Consider the following 23,505-nt stretch of genomic DNA (forward strand, 5'->3'; position numbering starts at 1 on the left):
TATTTAAAAAATAATAATTAATTTTGTATCTAATTAATTAATGAAATTATCAACAAGATTCTATTAAACTAAAAATAAAAAAATTCTCGAAAATATTTATTAGAGGCTTTTTTTTGGAGTATAAAAACAAAATAAATATAACCTTATTTTTGTTGAAATTCTTTGAAGTTAGTTCTAACGTATCCGATCTCATTTTCTCATATTGTCGATTCTTTGATTGTGCAGGGATCTTGTCGATCATTATTTGGTGAATCCATGGCCAAGTTATCAAATCTTGGCTCAAGCAACAACGAAATGAAGAACAAGAAGAAGAGTGCTGGTGTGTAAGCTTGTCGATGAAGGTCTGTGCGCTGAAGGAGAATCCATTCGAAGGAACGTAAGGGAGAAGAGCGTCGTATTGGCCTGGCTCGTTTACTCGCGATTGGAAAGGTAGTGTATAATTATTGTGAATTGTTTGATTTTTTATTTACTTTATGCGAGTGTTGTTTCTTCCTTTGGTTTGATCGTTAGGTTTTTTTTTTTTTTTCTTCTTTTGTGTGTGTTTTGTGATGCAGAGGAAAATGATGCTGTTGAAGGAGTACGAGAAAAGCGGTAAGGCTACGGAATTTTCCGATGAGCGAATTGGGGAATGGGACGAAGAGCTTGGCTATTTTACGTTCGCAGTGCGAATGGAAGGTGAGTGCATTGGTCTGTTTCGAGCATTTGGTTCTAGCATCATTTACTGTTATCTGTTCTGATTGCATTTTTTCTTTAGCTAAAACTGAACAAGAGCAGAAAATTTAACTTATCAAATGGAGAAGAGGATGATTATCCTGGAAGCCAAAGTCTTGGCGTATGCTTGAGAAACTTTTTAAAAAACATGAGCCAGAAAATTCTTGAAAACAATTTTTGATAAAACAATGTTATAGGCTAAAAGCGAATAAGCAACAACGATGATTTTGATAGCATATAACCCGAGTAGAAAGAATTGACAACTAGTCACATCTAGTACATTTTGGGGCATTTTAGTGGGCGGGTGTAAACATAATTTTGGTGATCAGTCATGCACCCTCTATATTGACACAACAAGAAATAGTAAAGCTCTATCTTACATGAAAGGAAGTAAAAGGGATATGGAACGAGCATGTAACCATAGACAACACATCCTAAACAACCGTGACCAAGACATCCGTCATGCGGTTACTAGCTACATGCCTTAGACAAGCATGACCATGAAGGTTCTTTATGACCAAGGTTCTGGGTGCCTGATCTTACCGATGAATCTTACATGTAAATACTAAATTTCTAGAAAATTGGTGTTTATTACAAAACAAACAGCCTTTTTCATGAATCATGAATATGTCTTGAATGCATCTTACTTTTATGTTTGGAATGTACAAATACGTTCTGATTGTTATTGGGTTGCTTTCTAACCATTGGTATTAATGTCTGGTTCAGAGATTCTATGGCATTCTTTTGCAATATTTTTCTGTATCAACAAATAAGAAGCCATTAAATGTGGAGCTACTAAATTTGCTTCTCAAGCCATCAACAATTTTGTGTTGATAATAAGAATCCAGGTTCATTTGCTTGCTCCTGTAGTATATGCACTTAAATACTTGTGTACGTAACTGAATTTCAACTTTTCTTGCAGAGAATAGCTCGTGGCCTTCTTCCAAAACTCTGATTCTCTCGAGGCAGTGGTCAATGATATTTCCTTGCTCTGACTACCCATATGGGTCTATAGTATATGGATATGGTTGGGTGCCTTATCCTTAGAATACTATTGATACGATTCACTTTGTAATTGCTATAAATGATTTGATCCAAATCGTTCACGTGAATGGAGACATGTGAGTGGAGGTATCCTATAAAAGAAGTTTGTATAAGACTGGACCAAGAATCTCATTTTAAACTACTCCAAATGAAAAAGAAGTGGTCAAACTCTTCGTTGTTGAAGGGCAGGAGAGATTCGATTGGATTCGATAGAACACTCCCTTTGTTGATGAGTCGGGGAAAAAAACACCATCCCTCATCAACCTATCTCGAATTTCCTAAATCCCACCAAATTGTTGTTTTCAGAAGCTACTTCTACATAATCCAGTTGTAAAAAAAGCTCTCTAGTGTAGGAGAAAGACCTAACGCAAACCAGACACTTCTTGGTGAAGGAACAATGGATGAACTGCTGGGATTTTGTGGGATCTTACATCGGTTGGGGAGGAGAACGAAGCATTCTTTATAAGGGTATGAAAACTTTTTCCTAGTAAACGCGTTTTAAAAACCTTGAGGGAAGCCTGAAAGAGAAAACCCAAAGAGGACAATATCTGCTAGTGGTGGGCTTGGGCCGTTACAAATGGTATCAGAGCCAAACACCAGGCGATGTGCCAGTGAGGAGGCTGAACCCCGAAGGGGTGGACATGAGGCAGTGTGCCAGCAAGGACGCCGAGCCCTGAAGGGGGTGGATTGGGGGATCCCACATCGATTACATAAGGGAACGAGTGCTAACGAAGATGCTGGGCCCCAAAGGGGGTAGATTGTGAGATCCCACGTCAATTGGGGATGAGAATTAAGCATTTTTTATAAAGGTGTGGAAACCTCTTCCGAGTAGACGTGTTTTAAAAACCCTGAGGGAAGCCAAAAGAGAAGACCCAAAAATGACAATATCTGCTAGGGTGAGCTTTGGCGGTAGTAGGAAAAGGTGCTAAGAATAGTTCATATATATAATATATACATACATATATTAGATAATGATATTTTATGCATTCAACAAGGATGATATCAATTCCACATCTTCCAACAATAGATGAAGGTTTGATCTTTGAAACTGCAGGGCTGGGTTGCAATTTCTTGTTCCTAATTCTTCCACAGGTTCGTTAGGGGCAGAGACTATGATCCAAATCGTGAACGAGCTGAAAAAAGAAAGCTGCAGAAACTTCTAAAACGTGAAGCTAAAGGAGCAGCCCATGAGCTAAGGTGCAGAAAGTTTTATTCATATTTATTGTGTTTGTTTCTCATCTTGTTCATTGAATAGCTTCACAAGTTTGAAGCCTCTCTGTGTTTTAACTCATTTCTAACTAAATTTAAACTCGAATCATTTTTCTGTCTCATACATTCAATAGTTTAGCGACACGGCGACTCCACCTTACATAGTTGAATCCCTTTGATTTTTGGTTGGTTGCTTCCCTCATGGATTGCGTCCCTGAGCACAAAATCGAAGCCTGTCATCATTTGTCTTCCACTTCAACAATGGAGAAATCTTTGGTGGATCCATTAGTTCATTGCTTCCTTTATACCATACAACAACCATCGCTCAATCCTACCATTATCTCCTCCCTCTGTCGGCCAATACTCCGATCAACATCTTTAAAATAGCTACAATAACCCTACCCTTTTGTACTCTGCCTCCCCTCAATCGCAATCAAATCATGCCCTTTTCGCTCTGCTTTTGGTGCTTTCCGGCCGCCGCTTTGGGCGGAGCTGCCCTCTCGATCCTCATTGTTTTCCTATTTTCTGTGATGAGTAGCGCACGGCGGCCGAGTTCTCATTCTCCTCCTCCTCCTCCTGGAAGCAGAGGATTGCCTTTGATTGGAGAGACGATCCAGTTCATGGCCGCCGTCAATAGCAGCAACGGCGTTTATGATTTCGTCAGAATCCGCTGCCTCCGGTAATCAAAATTCATATGTTTCTAGTTATATACTCTTCAATTTCTTTTAATTTTTGCTTAATAGTAGATGACAATAATGTGGTGGGTTTGAACAGATATGGAAGATGTTTCAAGACTCGGATATTTGGGGAGACGCATGTGTTCGTATCGAGCACCGAGTCGGCGAAGCAGATACTCAACGACAGCGGAGTCAACTACACCAAGAAGTACATAAGGTCCATTGCAGAGCTAGTCGGGCATCGGAGTTTGCTCTGCGCCTCGCATCTTGACCACAAGTTCTTACGCAGCCATCTCATCAATCTATTCTCTACCAGTTTTTTGGCTTCCTTTGTCACGCAGTTCGATCAGCAGATCGTTGAGGCGCTTCGAGGCTGGGAAAGTGGATCCACCATTGTCCTCCTCAACCAAGCCCTCAAGGTAAATTTACCTTCACTCCTACAATCACTTTCATTTTGAGGATTGGTGGGAGACATTAACTCATTTGAGAGAATGATCATGCCTTTACTATGAGTAATATAACTTCTCTTTTGGGGAGTCCAAAGCAAAGTCACGAGAGCTTATGTTTAAAGTGGACAATATCATGCCATTGTGGAGATCAGTGACTCTTAATATGCCCTTAATTTAGTTATGACAATAGAATCCTCAAGTATCAAATAAAGAAGTTGCTAGCCTTAAAGGTGTAGTCAAAATTGACTCAGGTGTCGAACAAAGGGTGTACTTTGTTTGAGGGCTCTAGAGAAAAGAGTCGAGTCTCGATTAAGGGAAAGTTGTTCGAGGACTACATAGACCTCAGAGGAGGCTCTACGGTGTACTTTGTTCGAGGGTAGGATTATTGGGAGGGAGTCCCACGTTGGCTAATGTAGGGAAGGATCATGGATTTATAAATAAGGAATACATCTCCATTGGTATGAGGCCTTTTAGAGAAGCTCAAAACAAAACCATAAAAGCTTATGCTTTTATGCTCGAACTGGACAATATTTTACCACTATGGAAATCTGAGATCTGTGATTACTAACATTTCCGTCTCTATTGTTTAACAAATTCAATTTTATTGATGAAGATAACATGCAAAGCAATGTGCAAAATGCTAATGAGCATACAAAACGACGACGAATTAGAGCTACTCCAAAAGGAGGTAGCTCATGTATGTGAAGCTATGCTTGCATTCCCATGGCGGTTTCCTGGGACAAGATTCCACAACGGCCTCAAGGTCTCCTCCACCATTTCTGCAACTCATTTTCTTCATTCCCTCCATTTTTTCCGTACTCAACTCTGTAATTTCAGGCAAGAAGAAGAATCATTAAAATACTCGAAAAGATGATACGAGAGCGACGAAGATCAGAAGCTTGGCATGACGATTTCTTGCAACGGTTGTTGACGGAGGAGGGCGACGATAGTAGAGGAGCGTTGTTGGATGTGGAGATCGGAGATAACATATTGACGATGTTGATTGCAGGACAAGATACGACAGCAAGTGCCATCACGTGGATGGTGAAGTTCTTGGACGAGAACCCTGATGTTCTTCAAAATTTGAAGGTACGTTGATTCGTACATTATCTCTATTTTAATCTTTAAACTTTTAAAATATCTACTTGAACAAAAACGAAATAGGATGAACAATTTGAGATATTGAACAAACAACGAGATCGTGATCGTGAGAGTTGTTTCCTTACGTTGGAAGATCTTGGCAACATGTGTTATGCTCCTAAGGTATTAATTTTTTTTCTTTTGGAAAAATTAATGTTGTCACAAATTTTCTTTTTAAATAATGTTATTATGAATTAATCAGGTAGTAAAAGAATCCTTGAGGTTAGCATCGGTGGTGCCATGGTTCCCAAGGCTAGTCCTCCAAGACTCTCAAATTCAAGGTAATTTCATATTTTCTATTCATATTCTCCCATGTTCTTTCTTTTTTAGATTTTGAATCAATGTTTTAAATTTCAAATTTGTTCGGTTTTAATTTTTAAACTTCTAAAACATTCCAGTAGTCTTAAAACGTTCAAAAGTATCCATTTTAATCCTTCATGTGTTTTCGTCTAACATTTGTTTATCCTCATCCACGCCTTTGAGAACATGTTTTGAAAATATGTATCAATCAAAGTACATGATTAGTCGAAATTTTATATCTTTGAATAAAATGTTAGAGATTTGAATATCTTCCTCGTTAAACTTAAAAAATATAGTAATTAGTTAAACTTAAAAAATAGTAATTAATTAAACTTAAAAATTAATTGTAAATTAGGAAGGTTGAAAGTCTAAAATAAAACATATTTGTTTTGTTTTGTTTTGTTTTTCATTTTTTTCATTTTTTTGGTTTTTTTTTTTAATTCAAATAAATGAAAGTTTTATAGATTAAGTGTGTTCATAGATTCCTTTAAATTAGAATTGAACTAGTCCAAATTTATTATAAATTTCAAAAAATACATGTTTTTATTTAATTTCTTTAAAATATATTTTTTTAACGCGATGAAGGGTAATTTTTAACCTACATATTGAAATTGAGTTCGTAACTTTTATTAAATGTTCGAAAATTTTATAATTAATTAGGTCGAGATAGATTTATTAGTTAATAATTAGGTTGGGTTAGATTTATTGGTATTTAATAAGAAATTACATTTTAAATTTAAAAAATTTGAACAATTGGGTTTGGATTTAAAAAATGTTTCAACCCCAACCCACGAACCCCATTGGGTGAATAATGAAAAAGTGGGTCTAAAAAAATAAAAATAAATAAAAAAAATGATTATTTTTAATATAAAGTATTAGTTAGATTAATGTTAGTAATAGATACATGATTAATTTGGGCAATGTTGATTGGAAATAGGTTACAAAGTCAACGAAGGTTGGAATGTCAACATTGATGTAAGGTCACTACACTCACATCCTTCTATCTACCATCACCCTCTCATCTTCAATCCTTCCAGATTTGATGTAAGAATATTATTCTCTCTTCTTCTTTTTTTTTTTTTTTTTTTTTAATTATACTGTAAATTTTAAAATATGTCAACGAAAATTTAAAATTTAAAAACTTATCAAATAATTTAAAATATATATATAAATATTGATTAGACATTTTATTCATACATTTTTTAAAATTAAAAAAAAACCAGATAGACACGAATCTAAATTTAGTTAATATATATATATATATATAAATGTTGGTGTAGGAAGAAGCAAAGCCCTATAGTTTTCTAGCGTTTGGAATGGGAGGGAGGCAATGTCTAGGGATGAACCTGGCCAAAGCCATGATGCTTGTCTTTCTTCACCGCTTGGTGACTTCTTACAGGTGACAGACCAATTATATATATATATTTTTTTTTTTCATTTTCCCTTTTTTCTTTTCATCTTTGAAAAAATAAATTTTAGAAATTTGGATGCCAAACACGTTAATGAAAATGCAATTTTTGTTTTTCTTCTAAACAAATACGATATTGAGATTTTTTACCGGAACGCGATTGGTTTTTAAGATCGTTTCTGGTTTTGGGCCTTTACTAGTTAGTCCCAATAAAGCCCCCAGATAGCGTATTTTTTTTAAACGAGTCCTCTGTAATGCAACATAGACTCCTTATTTTATTTAAAGGCCTTTTACTAGTTAGTCCCGAATAAAGCCCCCAGATAGCGTTTTTTTTTTTAAACGAGCCCTCTGTAATGCAACATAAAGACTTCTTATTTTATTTAAATTTCATAAACCTAAATTAAAACTAAATGATAAATATGATAACTAAAGCGAAATCCAGTAAAGTATTGTGCGACAAAACAAAGATTAATTAGATGACTTTGATCAACATACGGATTCTATTGTATCTGTATATGATACACAAAAGTAAGAGTACCTTTCTAGTCTTTATTTCTATCTAAAATTTCAAGATAGTTTTGAAACATTTATTAAAAAATTGTGGGTGAAAGAGTGGAGTATTATTTTTTATAATTAAGTTAGCCTAATTCTTATTCTCTTTAAAACGCTAATTAATTAATTAATTTTATGTAGATGGAAGGTGATCGACTCCGACCCGAGCATTGAGAAGTGGGCACTTTTTTCTAAACTTAAGAGCGGTTGTCCGATTATTGTCACACGTATTGAATCCTAAATTGCTCTATGTTATAATATTGCAATTAAAAACTTTTCTTTTTTGTCAAAATATGGTTTTCATAAAAAAAATAAAATAAAATAAGTCATTCAAAATAAGTAATAATTTTTTAAGTTTTGTCTTATATGATATATAAAATAAAAGAAATTAATTTATTGGACTTAATAATATCTCACTAACTAATTATTGAAATGATGTTTATTGATTTATAAATGATAACTATGTCCTCAATTATTAATATTATATTAGCTTTTCTTTTATAAAAAAGTATTTTTCTTTCCATAATAGAAATATTTTTTTTAATGCTCGAAACAAATAAGATTCATATGGGATAGTAGCCATTTTTTATATTCAACCTAATTGTTCGAGTCGTAATTTTTAATTTTTTTTAACCCACTTTTATTAAACAAGAACCCAACTACAAGTTTTTTTTTTTTAGTTGAGGTTGTTTGTCTTATTTATTTGATTTTTTTTTTAATAAAATAAAATGTAATTAGTAAAATATATTAACCACCCATTTTTAATATATATTTTTAAAAATTATCCAAAATTATTTTTAACCGTGGTTAGAGAATCCTGATCAAATAATTATGAAATATATTTTTTAAAAAAATTAACAATAAATTCGGATTTGTTCAGTTCAACCCAATTAATTTTAGGAGAATGCATGAACCAACTAATACATCAAAATTTCTTTTATCTGAACCAAACCCAAATTATACTAAGAGTTGAGTTGATCGGTTCTCTCAATCCATCAAAGTTTTTAAATACCCATAAAAATCCGTACATAAGCCAGTATTTACATAATATTTTTAAATAATGAGATATTATAATTAAAAATATTTAATGTTTGTAACACATGTTAGTAATATATCACGACGGGTAAATGTTTAATATTTGAGTTTATAAGATTTTAGTTATCAACATATACGTACACAAATATGATTTTTTAAAAATAATATAAAAAATAATCCAATGATCCAATCCAATCCCACCGCTAAAAATAATAATAATAATAATAAATAAATAAAAAAGGAAAGAAATTATAGTCATCAAATGTGGGATTTGTGAATGGTTATTGCACAAACTCAAATCCCAAGAAAATAACAAATAAAAAAATAAAAAACATCTCCCAATGTCCTTAAAAAGTTTGTCGGAAAGTTCGGAGAAAACGACGACGCTTTTGCCAATCATGAGCTTTCTTTTTACCTTTGCGCCTCCAATAATTGCCCTTCCCATGTCTATAAGATATTGCCTATACCCTTAATTTTAAATCCTTTGGATTTTGAAATTCAAGCAATTAATATTAAGGGAATCAACATGTTCACTAATTTAATCATTAATTTCTAGTATCCTTTTCTTATTATTTTAATTTAATCCATTAACCTCGATCGAAAGCTTTAAAACAGGTCAAGATCGGTCTTCGATCGAGGACTATAAAGATGAAACTACTGGGTATCGTGGTGTCGGTCTTATATTTACAATAAAACTACTGGGTATCGTCTTTTAGTAAGCAATATGAATCCTGATAGTTATCGAAGAAGATCATTCAATTTTACTAGACTGTACCTCAACACTAACGTTATTCCTCTGATAACGGTGACAACTCCAACAATCATGGATGGTAGAGGCGACAATAACAGCAACTTGGACAGTTGTGGGAACATATATGTAACAGCCCAAGTCCACCACTAGCAAATATTGTCCTCTTTGGGCCTCCTTATTAAACATCACTAACGTTATTCCTGTGACAACAACTCCAACAATCATGGATGGCACAGGTGGCGATAACAGCAACTTGGACAGTTGTGGGAACATATATGTAACAGCTCAAGTTCACCACGGGCAGATATTGTCCTCTTTGAGCCTCCTTATTAAACATCACTAACGTTATTCGTGTGACAACAACTCCAACAATCATGGATGGCACAGGCTATGACAACAGCAACTTAGACAGTCGTGGGAACGTAAAGGTGGCTAGTGGCATGGCGACACGTGCTATAAGGATATTTTAACGAAAAAAAAATTAAAAGAATTAATTTTATTGTCAATTATTTAGGTTGAAAAGTTTGGAAGAGAAACCCCACATGGCACTTAAGTTAGTGAATGTAATTATGATATGATATACTCTTCTTATCCCAATAAGATTTTCTCCTAATATTATAATTTAGTCCTTTTGGTTTACTCTAATTCTCTAAGTCCCCACCGCCGTCTCCAATTTTAAATTAAACCCCAATTCTAGGCTACAAAATGGAATTCTGAAACTTCCTTCATGCACTGCTTTTGTAATTTCCATTATTATTATTCTTGCTTTCTCCCCAAGACTTTCCCTTATTTACACTAATTGCCCATAATTAACGTGTTTTATTTTTTTGGCAAGTTCTCTAATTCTTGCCATTTCAATTACAAAATTCCTAAAATGGGTTGAAGTTTAAAGATAATTAAAAAAAAAATTAATTTTTAAATTTTGGGTTAGATTTTAAACTTATTTTAAAAAATAAATAATTCATTCTCGCTTCAATTCTGTTTGAACCCGTTTCAGCAACGAAATCCTTCATGGGTTCTGTCCCGCTCTTCCCTTCTCTTGAAATCCACTTCGAGTTGGGTCGGTGGAGCTGCGAGTCCAACTTCTCGAGCAGTCGAACATTCATCTCAGATAGACATGGTACGTTTGGTGGTTGTGAACTAATTTTTTTTATTTAAAATTGGTTTGTAAAATTGAAAGGTATGAATAATTTGAAGGGTGAAAAGAGAAGTGGTTAAAAGGTGTAATTAAAGTAAGAATAAATAATAATATGGGGAAGAAAAATGGCAATTTATTTATAAATGATAATAAATAATTAGGACCGACTCTTTTTTGGTACCCATCGGCGGACGTTGACAGGTAAATATATTTAATAATTAAAGTAATAATATATTAAGTTTTGTTTTTATAGGTTTTAATATATTTAATATTTTTTTAAAAATTAATAAATATATGGAATTATAAATTTAAATTGGTATCTAACTTTGAAATTTTAAAAAATTATTGAATTTTTTTAAATTTTTTTTAATAAAACTTGGAAAATAATATTACTCTTTTGACAAAAATACTAATAAATTTTCAAGGGTAACATAAAAAAATAATAATAATTTATAAAATATCGATAAATAGTTTTTACCTATATATTTACGGTAAAAAAAATTAAAACTTTTATAGTAAAACTATTTTAAATTTTTTAATTTTTATAGATTTTTATTTTAAAAGTTGGTTTTTTTTATTTATTAATTTAGCCGAAATTAATAATAAAATTAAATATTTAAATTATGGTTCATGATTTGTGATATAATTTGAATGGTTAATGGAATTACTTTTAAAATTAAGAATTAAATTAAAAAATTAACAAATTAATAATAATTGTTTTATTATAAATTTTGGAAAAAAGAATTGTGTCTGGAATATATTCCTTTTCATTTCAACGTCTAATTGAAAATATATATGTTTTAATTTAATTAGCGTAATATAATCCAATTAATTTGATTAATTTATAATAAAAGTATTTTTTTTTTCCAAATATATTAATTTGTGTCGGCTGACATCAATTCAAACATAATTCTGGGCGAAACTAAATTTCTTCCTCGATTTGACACTTACAAAATCTGCCCAAGCCCCAACCATTTTTTAACACCACAATATTTATTATATATATATAATAAGTATTATTTTTTAAAAATTAAATTAATAAAAATATCTTTAAATTTTCAATGGTCTAAAAAAAACGTTCCTAAACTTTTTTTAAAAAAATTTAAAAAAATACAATTTCCATTAATTTTTTTATAAAAATAATTAATATTTTGTTTCATAAATATCTTTATTTTTTTTTAATGTTTAAAAAATGCACTTAAAAATTTAAAATTAATTTTACTCCAACGTTTCAAAAATATTAATTAACTTCTAAGAGCAATATTATAAACGGAGATATAAAAAAAATATTAAATTTTTTTTATATAAAGGTAAATAATGTTAATGTTACGTTTAAAATTTTATGAATATTTTTTAAACATAGTAAATTTTAAACATATCTTTTATTCATATATATATATATATATATATATATATATATATATATATATTATTTTATTTTTTTTATGTTTAAGCATATTTTTTAAACAAATTATTAACTATTTTTATAGGGTAAATATATTCTTTAGATTTTTTATAAAACGGTGAAAATGAGAAATAAATTAACGAGTATTTTTATTTAAAATTAAAAAATAAATAAATAAATAATGGAAGTGAAGAATATTAGTTGGAGAGCGAAAGGAGAGCGACGATGTCCCGAACAATTTGGTCTGACATGTTTGAATATTTACAACAAACAAACAGAAAGAGGTGTCGAAAAAAACAACCTTTTCCGCTTTCAAATTCATCCGAAAGGGAAGAAATTAAAAAGGAAATGCCAAAATTTTGCTGCAAAATTCCCTGATTTTCATATCCCATATTTCTCATTATTACAATTCCGAGAAAAAAGGAGCATTTAATCCCAACCTTTTTTTTTTTCCTTCTTCTTCTTCTTCTTCTTCCTCCCCTGTCTGTCTGTCTGTCTGTTACTGATTTTTCTGTTCACTTGTCGGAATCCAAAATTCTCCCGCCGATGTGCAGCTTCTGCTCCGCGATGAACCTCTCCACCTTCCGGTTGAAGTCGTCGATGTCCATTTCCTCCACCGAATCCCTTAATTTTGTCGATTCTCTGCTTTCTTCCCGGCGAATCTCTGTCTTCGATCGCCGGAGTTTCCCTCTTTCTCGATTCTCTTCGAATCTCTCCGATTCTGTTCTCCGGTACTGCCTTGTCTCTGGGATGATCAAATGCAGGACAGGCGATCCCGGTGTCGGCGCCGTCGTCGTCGTCGTTGGATCGATTGAATCTTTGCTCACCGGCGATTTTTCTGTGTTCTTCTCTGCGACAGAATCGTCAACTGGAGCCGCCGAATTCTCCAGCGCCGTTGCCGTGTTTTTCTCGTCAACAACCAATTTATCGTCGACGGAGTAGTCTTTCGAAGCGATCAGACTCTCCGGCGAATCGTCGGCGGTTACTTGAGAAGACCGAGCGTCGAGGGTGGATTCGGCGTCGGTTCGGTTCGAACCGGAATTGTTGTCGGTTAAATGGGAGAGAGAGTAAACGACGAAGAGCATGGCGTGGAAAACGACGAAGACGAAGGTGTGACTGTTGAGGACGACGAGGATTCGCCGGAAAAAATGGCGGAAGAATGGTCCGGCGAGAGAAAACAAGCTGGAGCGGTGGAAAACGAGAAATAAGAACATAATAAACTCGAATAACCACTTGAGCTTCCGGCGGCGGCCGGAATTCGCCATGGAAATGGCCTTGACGGAGTCGAATCCATTGAGAACCATTGTTTAAAGATCGGTGAATATTACAGAGAAATGGGAGAAATTGAGCTCTTTATATAGAAAGGGGGAATTTAATTAATTATTAAGTAAAAGTGATTAATTAAGTAGCTTAGTTTAATTTAATTTAATTTAATTTGGGTTAGGGAGACTGATTTAAAGGGATTGGTTGGGGCAGAGCCACATGGACCGTGAGTGAGCCGACCACCGTGAGTGGTTCCAGGTGGGCCTTGACCGCCGCTCGTGCGTTGCCTGGACATGGGTCCGACCGCGTCACGCCACTCTTAGTAGCAACCTAATCAACCCAAACCCCTTTATTCTTGGGTTGAGTTGAGTTCGGTCGAGTACTTATTTATTTATTTTCTAGCAATGCAACGAGAAGTGTATATGGTTGTAGCCAACGATGCAACGAAAGATTATGTTGCTGAGACGAAAATGAAGCCATTAGCAATGAGCTAGCAACAGCCGTGGCTCGTGAGAGGGAGAGAGAGATTCAGTAACAATCTTTTTTTTTTTTTTTTTTATTGAACCCTACTCAAATCTCGAACATTTATGTTGGATTTGACATTTTTTTTTGACTCGTACCTCTACTATTAGGTCTTTGCACGACTTATCTTTAAATTTCAAAATTTTGTGTCGGGTAATCTTTTCGAAAGTTTCTATCGATATCTAAAATTTATTTATTTTATGTCCCGTAGATATTTAAAATTCAAAAAATATTTAATAATCCGTTAAACTATCACTATTATTGTCTTAAAATTACAAATTATTTAATAGATTTTTAAATTAATAATTTTATGTTCACCAAATTTTAGTATTTTATATAAATATAAATCTAAAATAACTTTATATGTTTAGTATGAAATTTAATTAAGAAAATTCATATAATTGAAGGGCATGATTGTAATTTTGAGTCTATTTAAATAATTTTATATTATAAATCATATTAATTATGAAAACCTTTTTTTTTTTTTTTTTGTTTGTAAGATATTAATAAATCCTTAATAAAAAAAAAGAAATTAATTAATTGCTTACTAACTAAAAGACAAAATGCATTTAAAGCACAAGGCAAATAGTGGGGCCCACCATACACCTAGATTTCCCACTTTCATTTCGCTCCAACCAATAGAAAAATAGCATTGAAAATAAAAATATCATTTTATTGCTATTTTTTTTATTTTAATTATAACATTAAATTGAAGATTATAAATTAATTTATTGCTTTTATCTACAAATTTTTTACATGATGATTGTCATTCTACGTATTACATTTGTCATAACATAGAATTACTTCGAGAAAAAATACGCTTAGTATAAGTCGTGATTTTCAATTATTTTAAATTTTTTTTAGTCATCGTATCCTTAGGATTGTTCTTATTTGGATGTGTTATCGATTTATTCATGTACCTCTCTTTTACTCTGAATTTTTATTTCAATAATTGTTTAAAAATATTTATTAAAGATATAAAATAATATTGTAGTTTTAGAAATAATAAAAACATAAAATGTGAGGTGAACAAAAAATAAAATGATATTTGAATTAGTAAAAGTTTTTTTAAATGGTGACGTGGCGACGAGTGTGGGAAAAAAAGGAAAGGGTGGAGCCCACAATCCCTACGCAAATGACAAAGTGCCACGTAGGACTTTCATTACCACAACTTCCATTTCCGCCGTTTCCCCACCCGAGGTTTACCCTTTTTCTTAAAATTCTTTTTCTTTAAATTAAAAATTTTATTTTTATAATTTTGTCGTCATAACTATACCTTTAATTTAACAAATTTGAGTGAATTATTGAATAAAATTTGTAGATATCTTGAGGACTAAGTTATGTCTATTTTAATTTAAAATTTAAAATTTAAAATTAATACTAATTTCATTTTTATAAATTTTTATAGATTTTTGTAGTCTTAATCATATAAACATATTTATATTTAATTATCTAAATTATGTGATAGTTTGAGTGGAAATAAGAGTATAAATAAATTGACTGTTATTTTAATAAATAAGACCCATTTAAAATTTAATCTATCAAATTGAAAATTTTAAAATCATTTTTTTTTAAATTATTTTTTAATCTTGTTTTGTCATTTCATGTGAATACTCATATTCCTACTCCCAACCAAAATCAAAAGAATTCCCATGAAATTATACCTTTATATTAATTCTCTCTCTCTCTCTCTCTCTCTCATCATTTATGATTCACATAAATAATAGTTTTTATTTTTAATTTTTGCAATTAATTTCAAATTTAATTTTAGCATTTTTAAAAATGATTAATTTTATAATACTTAGAATTGTAACATGCCAACCTATTTTATAAAATTACAAACTCATGTTAAAAGACATGTTTAAAGGCTTACTAAAAATACAATTGAAAATTTAAAAGTTTACAAATAAAAAATAGACACGAGCACAACCTAAAAGTTGAGGGGACGAAACTTTTTAACTTTTTAATTAATTTTCTATGTTATTTTTTAATGGGTATAAGATTTTCACCCAATTGTTAATGATAATCATACACGAGTTGAATCAACATGGTCATGACACGATATCTCATCGATATCTAAGTTGGTTGAACGGAAGAATTTATTGAATTATATCTTTGCTCATATCAAATCCCTCACGACACTTTAGCTTGAATACAACAATATCCATTCGTCTTAAGTCAAGTCAATTCAACCCATGTGCTATGTTAATATGACCACGATCGAGTAGACTACATGCTACCAAACAACTTAGAAGTCTTATGTTCGAAGTCCTCGTATTAATTTAGATGTTTTTGGATGTTTTTGGACATGATTTGATGGTAGAGTGGTTGAGGTAAAAACTAAGACAAATGGGTTTGTTGAATGTGAACAGAATCCAATCTTAAGGTAAACGTCAACACCTAGTCAATGTATTTAAGGCTATGATTATTATTTTAGTAATAAAGTGAGCTCCAATCTAAAAATCAATTGTAATATAATAAATAACAATGGATACAGATTTTATCCAAAACTCAAAGCTAATGATATTACAAATATATGTCATTGCATTGCATTCCACATGAAAGATTTATGTAACGCTCTAGCTTATCTTATGTTGAAAAAATGAAGCATTTCAATGCTATAAAGACAAAGATGTTACATTCATGAATTCCTTTTCTACCATTCAATCTCCCTAGAATGATCGTGCAGGTTCGAAATCGACTAAAAGCAGAGAATGATCGTGTCCTATAAGGTAGTACCAATAGCAACAAGATGCAACTTAAGCAGCAGATGAAAGGAAAACTAGGAAACTAGAAGGCTGAAAACTTAGCTGCTACTATGGCATGGCAGAGCTGGCTGCTACAAATTTACATGTTAGTCGCGCTCAGCATCTTCAAGCTCTTCGTCCTCTGGTACTCCGCGAAGGTAAAGAACATTATTACACCTGCCAGGAAAAAGCACGAATATTGCCCGTGTTTGATGTTAGAAACTTGGAACTTGCAGAAGAATTTATCGGTAGGCACCAAAGTGTCAAACTTGAAAGACAACGACAACGGCCATATCCTTACTAGACCTCAAAAAATAAACGCGTGCATACAACTTTATTCTTCATGTCAATACCAACTAAAATGAAATTTATAGTAAGAGGAAAATCCATCGACTTTAAAAATCATGAGGGCTCAAGTCCCTCTACCCCCAAAACCCTAAAAAAGGCTCGTTGGCCTCTTTAATTACCTATCCTTTCATTATCGATTCACAATTCATTATGTTTCTCCTTTATTCGACTCTTTCACAAGCCTATTTGAGCGGAAATTGGATTTCTTATCACTTTGGACATGTTTAGGAGTGATTTTGAAAGAAACATGCCATTTTGGTTGTATCTGTGTTTTTCCTAACATTTGTGCTTGAGCATATATATTATGGACAGTACACATGCATTACTAACTACAAATAAGCATTGATGCACTTGATATTGCAATGTGCCAACACTGAAAGAAGGTTACCTGATCAATATTTCTCCGAGACTCCCAGTACATTGTCCATCAATATATTCCTCGGTGTTGGCAAGCTGCATTTAAAAAGTTGTATACAGGAATCAGCCACTGAAAGAGACTATGGGCTCAATTGAGAAATACGTTCATAAGTAGTTTTCTGTTTTTAAAAACAAAAATTCAGAGAAGAATTAGTTTTCCTTTCGTATCATTTAATTTGTTGTTCTTCCTTTCAAAATCTAACAGTTGCAAATCAATTTCAATGATTAACACTGCCGAATTACTCCATCGCATTTCGTATAAACAATTATAAAAACAAAATGGATAGTTTCGTTTCCAAACTACATAATCAGAAAATGACAAACAGAACAAATCAAGTTAAATTCAAATATGAAGGACTTTGAATCAGTCAGTGGTAAGTTTGAATGGTTCAATTAAAAGGACGATTGCAATAAGTAGAAACAACAAAGAGACGATCAAAATCTTTTAAAAAAACCTGTAGAAACAAACCTGCAAGTTCATGTACGAGTAGAAACAATACAAGTAGAAACAAACCTGTAAGTTCATGTACGAGTCTACAGAGACCAGAAAGCCTGAAATGGAAACGAAACTCAGTATAAACAACAGCAGGCAAGAAAATAAGAAAAATAAGAAAAATAAGAAAAACAAGCAGCAGGTAGAAGCAAACCTTTGTACTCCATCCCCCACTTCAGTTTCACAACAACAGTCTTTCCAGTCAAATTGTTCAAGAACGGTTTCGGGTTAACTGGAATACTCTACAATGCCCAAACAATCATGTAAAGAATTCAGCAGGATTTACAAATCAAAGAAAAATCAGGGGAAAATCTTAAACAACAAAGAATCTCTGGTGCTATCTGATTCTACATAACGATAAATTAACACTTGATCCATAGTTAAAAAACAACAATAACACATAAACACTAGCTGAAAAAGCGATGAAAACGAAAAATCTTGCTTACCATGGTTCCGAATGATCTGCAAGCGCTTCTCTGGGATCAACGGAGGCTCAAAAGAACGAGGAGACGAAGAAAATGGCGCTCTTTCTCTCTAGGGTTTGTTTTCCCTCCCCTTTTCCCTTTCGTTGAGTCTTTGGGAATTTTCGGCGGCAGAGGGAATTGGGTATTATGAGCCGGGTAATGGACTACATGGGCCCATAACTTGAAGCCCATGGGCTTTTAGAGTGAGTCCTCCTAACCCAATATTCCTATATTTATATTACAAAATTGAAGTTTTGGCAAAAAAAATAATTAATTAATTAATTAATTTTGTTTAATAAGTTGATTTTATTGAAATTATATATATATACACACGTCAATTGGGTCTGTTCCTATCCCAACCAACCCCAGAACTTTGAATGGGCGGCATATTTTGGACGGTAGAATAGGGAGAGGGGGAGTCGTGCCCATTCTCTCTCCGGGAATGAGCAGGAACACCAAATTGAAAGACCGAAGACATGTACATGACATGGAACGAAATATTAAAAAATACGTGAGATGATTTGATAGGTTGCCTGTAAAAAGAGTTTATTGACTGCATAACAATCCAATCTTGTGTGTAGCATGTGGGGCCATGTCGCCCGAGCGATCATAGTACAGCCGCTCGTCATATATATATTATTTTTCGGTTTGAGTTAAATTGAATTTTTTTTAAAAACTAAAAATTTGGGTCGATTCGATAGTTGACATTTTGAAATGGCCAGTATCGCTCAGTCGGTAGAGTAGAGGACTCAAAATCTTCGTGTCACCGGTTCAAATTTGCTATTGACAATAAGGATAGTGTGTAGGAAATGAAATGGCCCGTATTACTCAGTTGGTTGAGCAGAAGACTCAAAATCTTCGTCTCATCGTTCAAATATGCTACTGAAAATAAGGATAATGTGTAGGAAATGGGCAGTATTGCTCAGTTGGTAGAGTAGAGGAATCAAAATTACTGAAAATAAGGATAATGTGTAGGAAATGGGTGGTATTGCTCAGTTGGTAGAGCAGAGGACTCAAAATCTTCGTCTCACCGGTTTGCTGTGTAGGAAATGGCTGGTATTGCTCAGTTCGTAGAGCAGAGGACTCAAAATTACTGAAAATAAGAATAATGTGTAGGAAATGGGCGGTATTGTTCAGTTGGTAGAGCAGATGACTCAAAATCTTCGTCTCACCGGTTTGCTGTGTAGGAAATGGCCGGTATTGATCAGTTGGTAGAGTAGAGGACTCAAAATTAGTGAAAATAAGGATAATGTGTAGGAAATAGCCGGTATTGCTCAGTTGGTAGAGTATAGGACTCAAAATCTTCGTTTCACCAATTTGCTATGAAAATAAATAAGCAAAATGTGTCAGAAATGGTCGGTATCGCTCAGTTGATAGAGCAGAGGACTCAAAATCTTCGTGTTATCGGTATAGCTCAGTTGGTTCGATAAACTTGATAATATAGTTATAACTTAAAGGTTAAAATATTTAAATAAATATAATTTTCTTTAATAATTTAAAAAACAACTGGAGAGTAAAATTTATAATTCTAAAAAATTATTTAAAATAAAAGTGAAAAAAGTAAAAATAATAATAAGTGTAAAGTCCCAACACTCGAAAGTGAGGAAACCCGTCGCCAAATTCTGCCTTGGAGAAGACGAAAACCCCTAAATCCTCCATTAAAACGACCTCAATCCTCTCCCTTTTCAACTGGAGAGATCGTGATTGTGGCTCTGCGAACCTCTTGAATCCGTCTTACCTTCACCAAAAATGTTTAGGAACCAGTACGATACGGACGTGACGACATGGAGCCCGGCGGGGAGGTTGTTTCAGGTCGAGTACGCGATGGAGGCTGTGAAACAAGGCTCCGCCGCCATTGGTCTTCGATCCAAGACTCATGTGGTTCTGGCTTGCGTCAATAAGGCTAATTCTGAACTATCCTCGCACCAGAAGAAGATCTTCAAAGTTGATGATCACATCGGCGTTGCCATTTCCGGGCTTACTGCTGATGGACGCGTTCTTTCCCGTTATATGAGATCTGAGTGTATCAATTATAGTTACACTTATGAATCTCCTCTTCCTGTCGGTCGTCTTGTAGTTCAACTTGCCGATAAGGCTCAGGTTTGTAAACGAAGCCCTTGTTTTGTTCACAATTTTGCTGGCGCTTTGGATTTCTTTTGCATTTTAGATATGTCAGCTGCGTGAGTATTCATGTGTTGAATTTATTTGGTTAGTGGGGGGCTTGGTACAGAAATTACGAATTAATGTAGCTGGATGGATAGTTAAAGGGGAACTTTTCATTAAGCTCTCAAAGCTAAGGAATACAATGTCGAGTTTATCTTTAGTCAGTAGACGAGGTTATGGAACATATGGGAAATGGTAGAAGGTCTCCTCTGTGTTCTCTATTTTACAGCATTTTGAAGACAGCTAAAGATTATAGGCTTTCTGTTTGCTTCTTATCTTATGTAGTTAGTATTTGTTCCACTGATTCTTGATCTCGCAGTGGTCGAAGAAAACCAGGAATTTTAGGCCTTTAATTTGTTTGATGATTCCAATTGTTGAATTACTTTGAACCTGCCTATCGTTGCTGGTAAGTTTTTATTTTCTTTCTCAAGTATTGTTGTTTAGTAGTTTAGGTTTTAGTAGAAGCCAGGAGGCTGTGTAATTATTTAGGGTCACAATGTATCTGCCTACCACTTTTTGTGGCTCTTGGATATATAAGAGATTAAAGAATGCTTTGAACTATGTATGTAACGACCCAGATCCACCGCTAGCAGATATTGTCCTCTTTAGGTTTTCCCTTTCGGGCTTCCCCTCAAGGCTTTAAAACGCGTCTGCTAGAGGAAGGTTTCCACACCCTTATAAATGGTGGTTTGTTCTCCTCCCCAACCAATATGGGACATCACAATCCACCCCCCTTCGGGGCCAGCTTCCTCGCTGGCACTCGTTCCTTCCTCCAATTAATGTGGGACCGCCTCCAAATCCACCCTCCTTTGGGGCCCAGCGTCCTTACTGGCACACCGCCTCGTATCTACCCCCTTCGGGGAACAGCGAGAAAGCTGACACATCGTCCGGTGTCTGGCTCTGATACCATTTGTAACGACCCAGATCCACCGCTAGTAGATATTGTCCTCTTTGGGCTTTCCCTTTCGGGCTTCTCCTCAAGGCTTTAAAACGCGTCTGCTAGGGGAAGGTTTCCACACCCTTATAAATGGTGGTTTGTTCTCCTCCCCAACCAACGTGGGACATCACAATGTATCTACCTGATTGTCATGGGGTTGGATAGCTCTCAATATCATGGGGTTGGATAGCTCTCAATAACTTTTCCTGTGAAGGTTTTCTTAATAGAGTCATACAAGTTGAGTACTCTTATATGCACGTATATGTCACATGATTGATGGACTGAGTACGAAACAAGAAACGTATGCAGCTGGATGATTGAGGGCATGGTCTCCATTATACTAGGCTCCAAATTCCGAAAGTTCTATCTTAGTATCCTGCATTGTCTTTGATAACCTTGTATTTTGAGAATTGGGGGTTTAATTCATTAGTATACGACGGGGCACTGAGAGATAGCATGGGGATTAGGAATTCTCTACCTTCAATTTCAAGAAAAAGAAGTCAAAGTTCAATTTCATTCAATTGTGGTTGAGCCGTGTCGGTGTTATTCGTTTAAATAGATCCTTTATAAGGTTAGATTCTGCTTTCAAGTTCTGTGGTTTATCTAATTATTTTCATTTCTCAATTCCTTTTTACTGCCATAGTTTTAGCTTTGTCGACAATTTAGGCAATTAAATTCATAATGCAAGACTCATATTATAGTGTAGATGCAGAAACAATCTTGGTAACCTGATTTATTGCATTTATTCCCACTTTTCTTGTTAGTAAGAAACATTGTGAATACTCGGAGTGGGAATAAATGGCATCCACAGCAAGCTAATACATGTAGACCTTCCAAACTAGGTTATGTTACAGAATGAACAACACAGTATAAAGAACCAAAGGCATTCTAACAAGAGGCTGTTTAAAGAACAAAATCACTAAAGTTATGTAAAGTTACTTCCAAGGGCTCTATCTTTTCCATTCAGCCACCTCTGTGAGGAGTCTATCTTTTATGCATTTGCGAAGGAACACCGAAAATTGCATTCACTCCTCTTTAACCCCTATTTTTTTCTGCCGTAAATTAGGTTCATTAACCAATTAGGTTAAAGGGTAGAACTACCATTTTGGTGTACCCTTTTCTTTCTTTGTAGAGACAGATTTCAATTGATTTCTAGTTTTATAAATCACGGTGAATTCCTTCCCACGATAATATTTTTAAGTGTTCAGGATATTCCTTATATCGTTGCATGGGATGTAGTTGTTAATTGTCATTTATCTTTTGCTGGTGCCTCCTTAAGTCATTTAGATGTCTGTCCCTAGGCTGTAGGTAGGATTCAGCACAATTTCAAAAGCCATGCCTTCATGCTCCCCGTATTGTGGGTTTCCTATCGTTTCCTCTATTAGAAAATGTATCCATCTTTCCTAGGATGTGCTAAAATTCTAGAGCGCTGAAACAGGACTTCAGGCTGGATATACTTTGTTAAGGGTATAATCTCTCTGAACTTTTAATATTATTTGTATTTCCAGGACTCTATGCTCTGGTTATTTTCACAGGAGAAACTAGTTTTGAGGTTTAGAAATGTTTGCTTTCTCTAACAATGTTGGCCACTGATTGCAGGTCTGCACCCAGCGCTCGTGGAAACGTCCATATGGTGTTGGTCTGCTAGTAGGTGGTCTGGATGAGTCTGGTGCTCACCTTTATTACAACTGCCCCAGTGGGAATTACTTTGAATATCAAGCTTTTGCCATAGGATCCCGTTCACAGGCTGCAAAGACATACTTGGAAAGGAGGTTTGAGAACTTCAAGAACTCTTCTAGAGACGACTTGATCAAAGATGCACTGATCGCCACCAGAGAAACCTTGCAAGGAGAAAAACTGACTTCCTCCATATGCACAATTGCCATCTTAGGAGTTGGGGAACCTTTTCATATATTGGATAGGGAAACTGTTCAGAAGTTGATCAATGAATTCGAGATCGTTAAGGAGGATGACGTCCCTGCTGCAGATCAGGATATCGAGCCAGATCAGGGTGATTCTGCTGCTGCCCCCGAACCAGCTGCAAGGACAGACCAAGGTAGTGCCCCGGAACAAGGCGTGGCACCAATGGACATCTAACCCACATCCCGCAGACATCGCTTCCTCCTCCCCCGCTTCCAGGTTGTTGCTGTCAGGTTTGGTGGTTTGGTTCTTTAGTGCAGACATTTTGATACTTCTCTGTTGTGGCTTAAGATTTCAATTTTACATTTATGGAAGTTGTATCAGATTGTTGAAAACATGTTATCTCAACTGATTATGTTTTTCTATTATATTATTGGGAGAAGAACGTTGAGCTGATCCACGATGTTCTTTA

At 34.3% G+C, this 23,505-nt stretch overlaps 3 protein-coding genes across 3 annotated transcripts; 2 read left to right on the forward strand and 1 right to left on the reverse strand.

Annotated features, from left to right (window-relative positions):
• Window positions 1-148: 148 nt before the first annotated feature.
• Window positions 149-7,773, forward strand: LOC111454446 (abscisic acid 8'-hydroxylase 1). Its single transcript, XM_023095930.1, has 13 exons — window positions 149-429; window positions 555-675; window positions 1,438-1,559; window positions 2,810-2,952; window positions 3,099-3,643; window positions 3,739-4,060; window positions 4,704-4,853; window positions 4,928-5,179; window positions 5,255-5,353; window positions 5,433-5,511; window positions 6,468-6,574; window positions 6,811-6,929; window positions 7,632-7,773. Exons 5-13 carry the CDS (start codon window positions 3,405-3,407, stop codon window positions 7,729-7,731), a joined length of 1,467 nt encoding a protein of 488 aa, XP_022951698.1. The 5' UTR covers window positions 149-429; window positions 555-675; window positions 1,438-1,559; window positions 2,810-2,952; window positions 3,099-3,404; the 3' UTR covers window positions 7,732-7,773.
• Window positions 7,774-16,122: 8,349 nt separating this feature from the next.
• LOC111454427 (probable small nuclear ribonucleoprotein F) lies at window positions 16,123-18,192 on the reverse strand. The gene is made up of 5 exons (XM_023095916.1): window positions 18,056-18,192; window positions 17,764-17,851; window positions 17,631-17,668; window positions 17,088-17,152; window positions 16,123-16,528 (listed from the first exon to the last, which is right to left on the reverse strand). The coding sequence occupies exons 1-5, from the start codon at window positions 18,056-18,058 to the stop codon at window positions 16,459-16,461; spliced, it is 264 nt and encodes an 87-aa protein (XP_022951684.1). The 5' UTR covers window positions 18,059-18,192; the 3' UTR covers window positions 16,123-16,458.
• Window positions 18,193-19,662: 1,470 nt separating this feature from the next.
• On the forward strand, window positions 19,663-23,489 carry LOC111454419 (proteasome subunit alpha type-1-B-like). The gene is made up of 2 exons (XM_023095909.1): window positions 19,663-20,173; window positions 22,773-23,489. Exons 1-2 carry the CDS (start codon window positions 19,823-19,825, stop codon window positions 23,268-23,270), a joined length of 849 nt encoding a protein of 282 aa, XP_022951677.1. The 5' UTR covers window positions 19,663-19,822; the 3' UTR covers window positions 23,271-23,489.
• The last annotated feature ends 16 nt before the right edge of the window (window positions 23,490-23,505 follow it).

This window comes from Cucurbita moschata, unplaced genomic scaffold, assembly GCF_002738365.1.
Source record: "Cucurbita moschata cultivar Rifu unplaced genomic scaffold, Cmos_1.0 Cmo_Scf00016, whole genome shotgun sequence".
Lineage (NCBI taxonomy): Eukaryota > Viridiplantae > Streptophyta > Magnoliopsida > Cucurbitales > Cucurbitaceae > Cucurbita > Cucurbita moschata.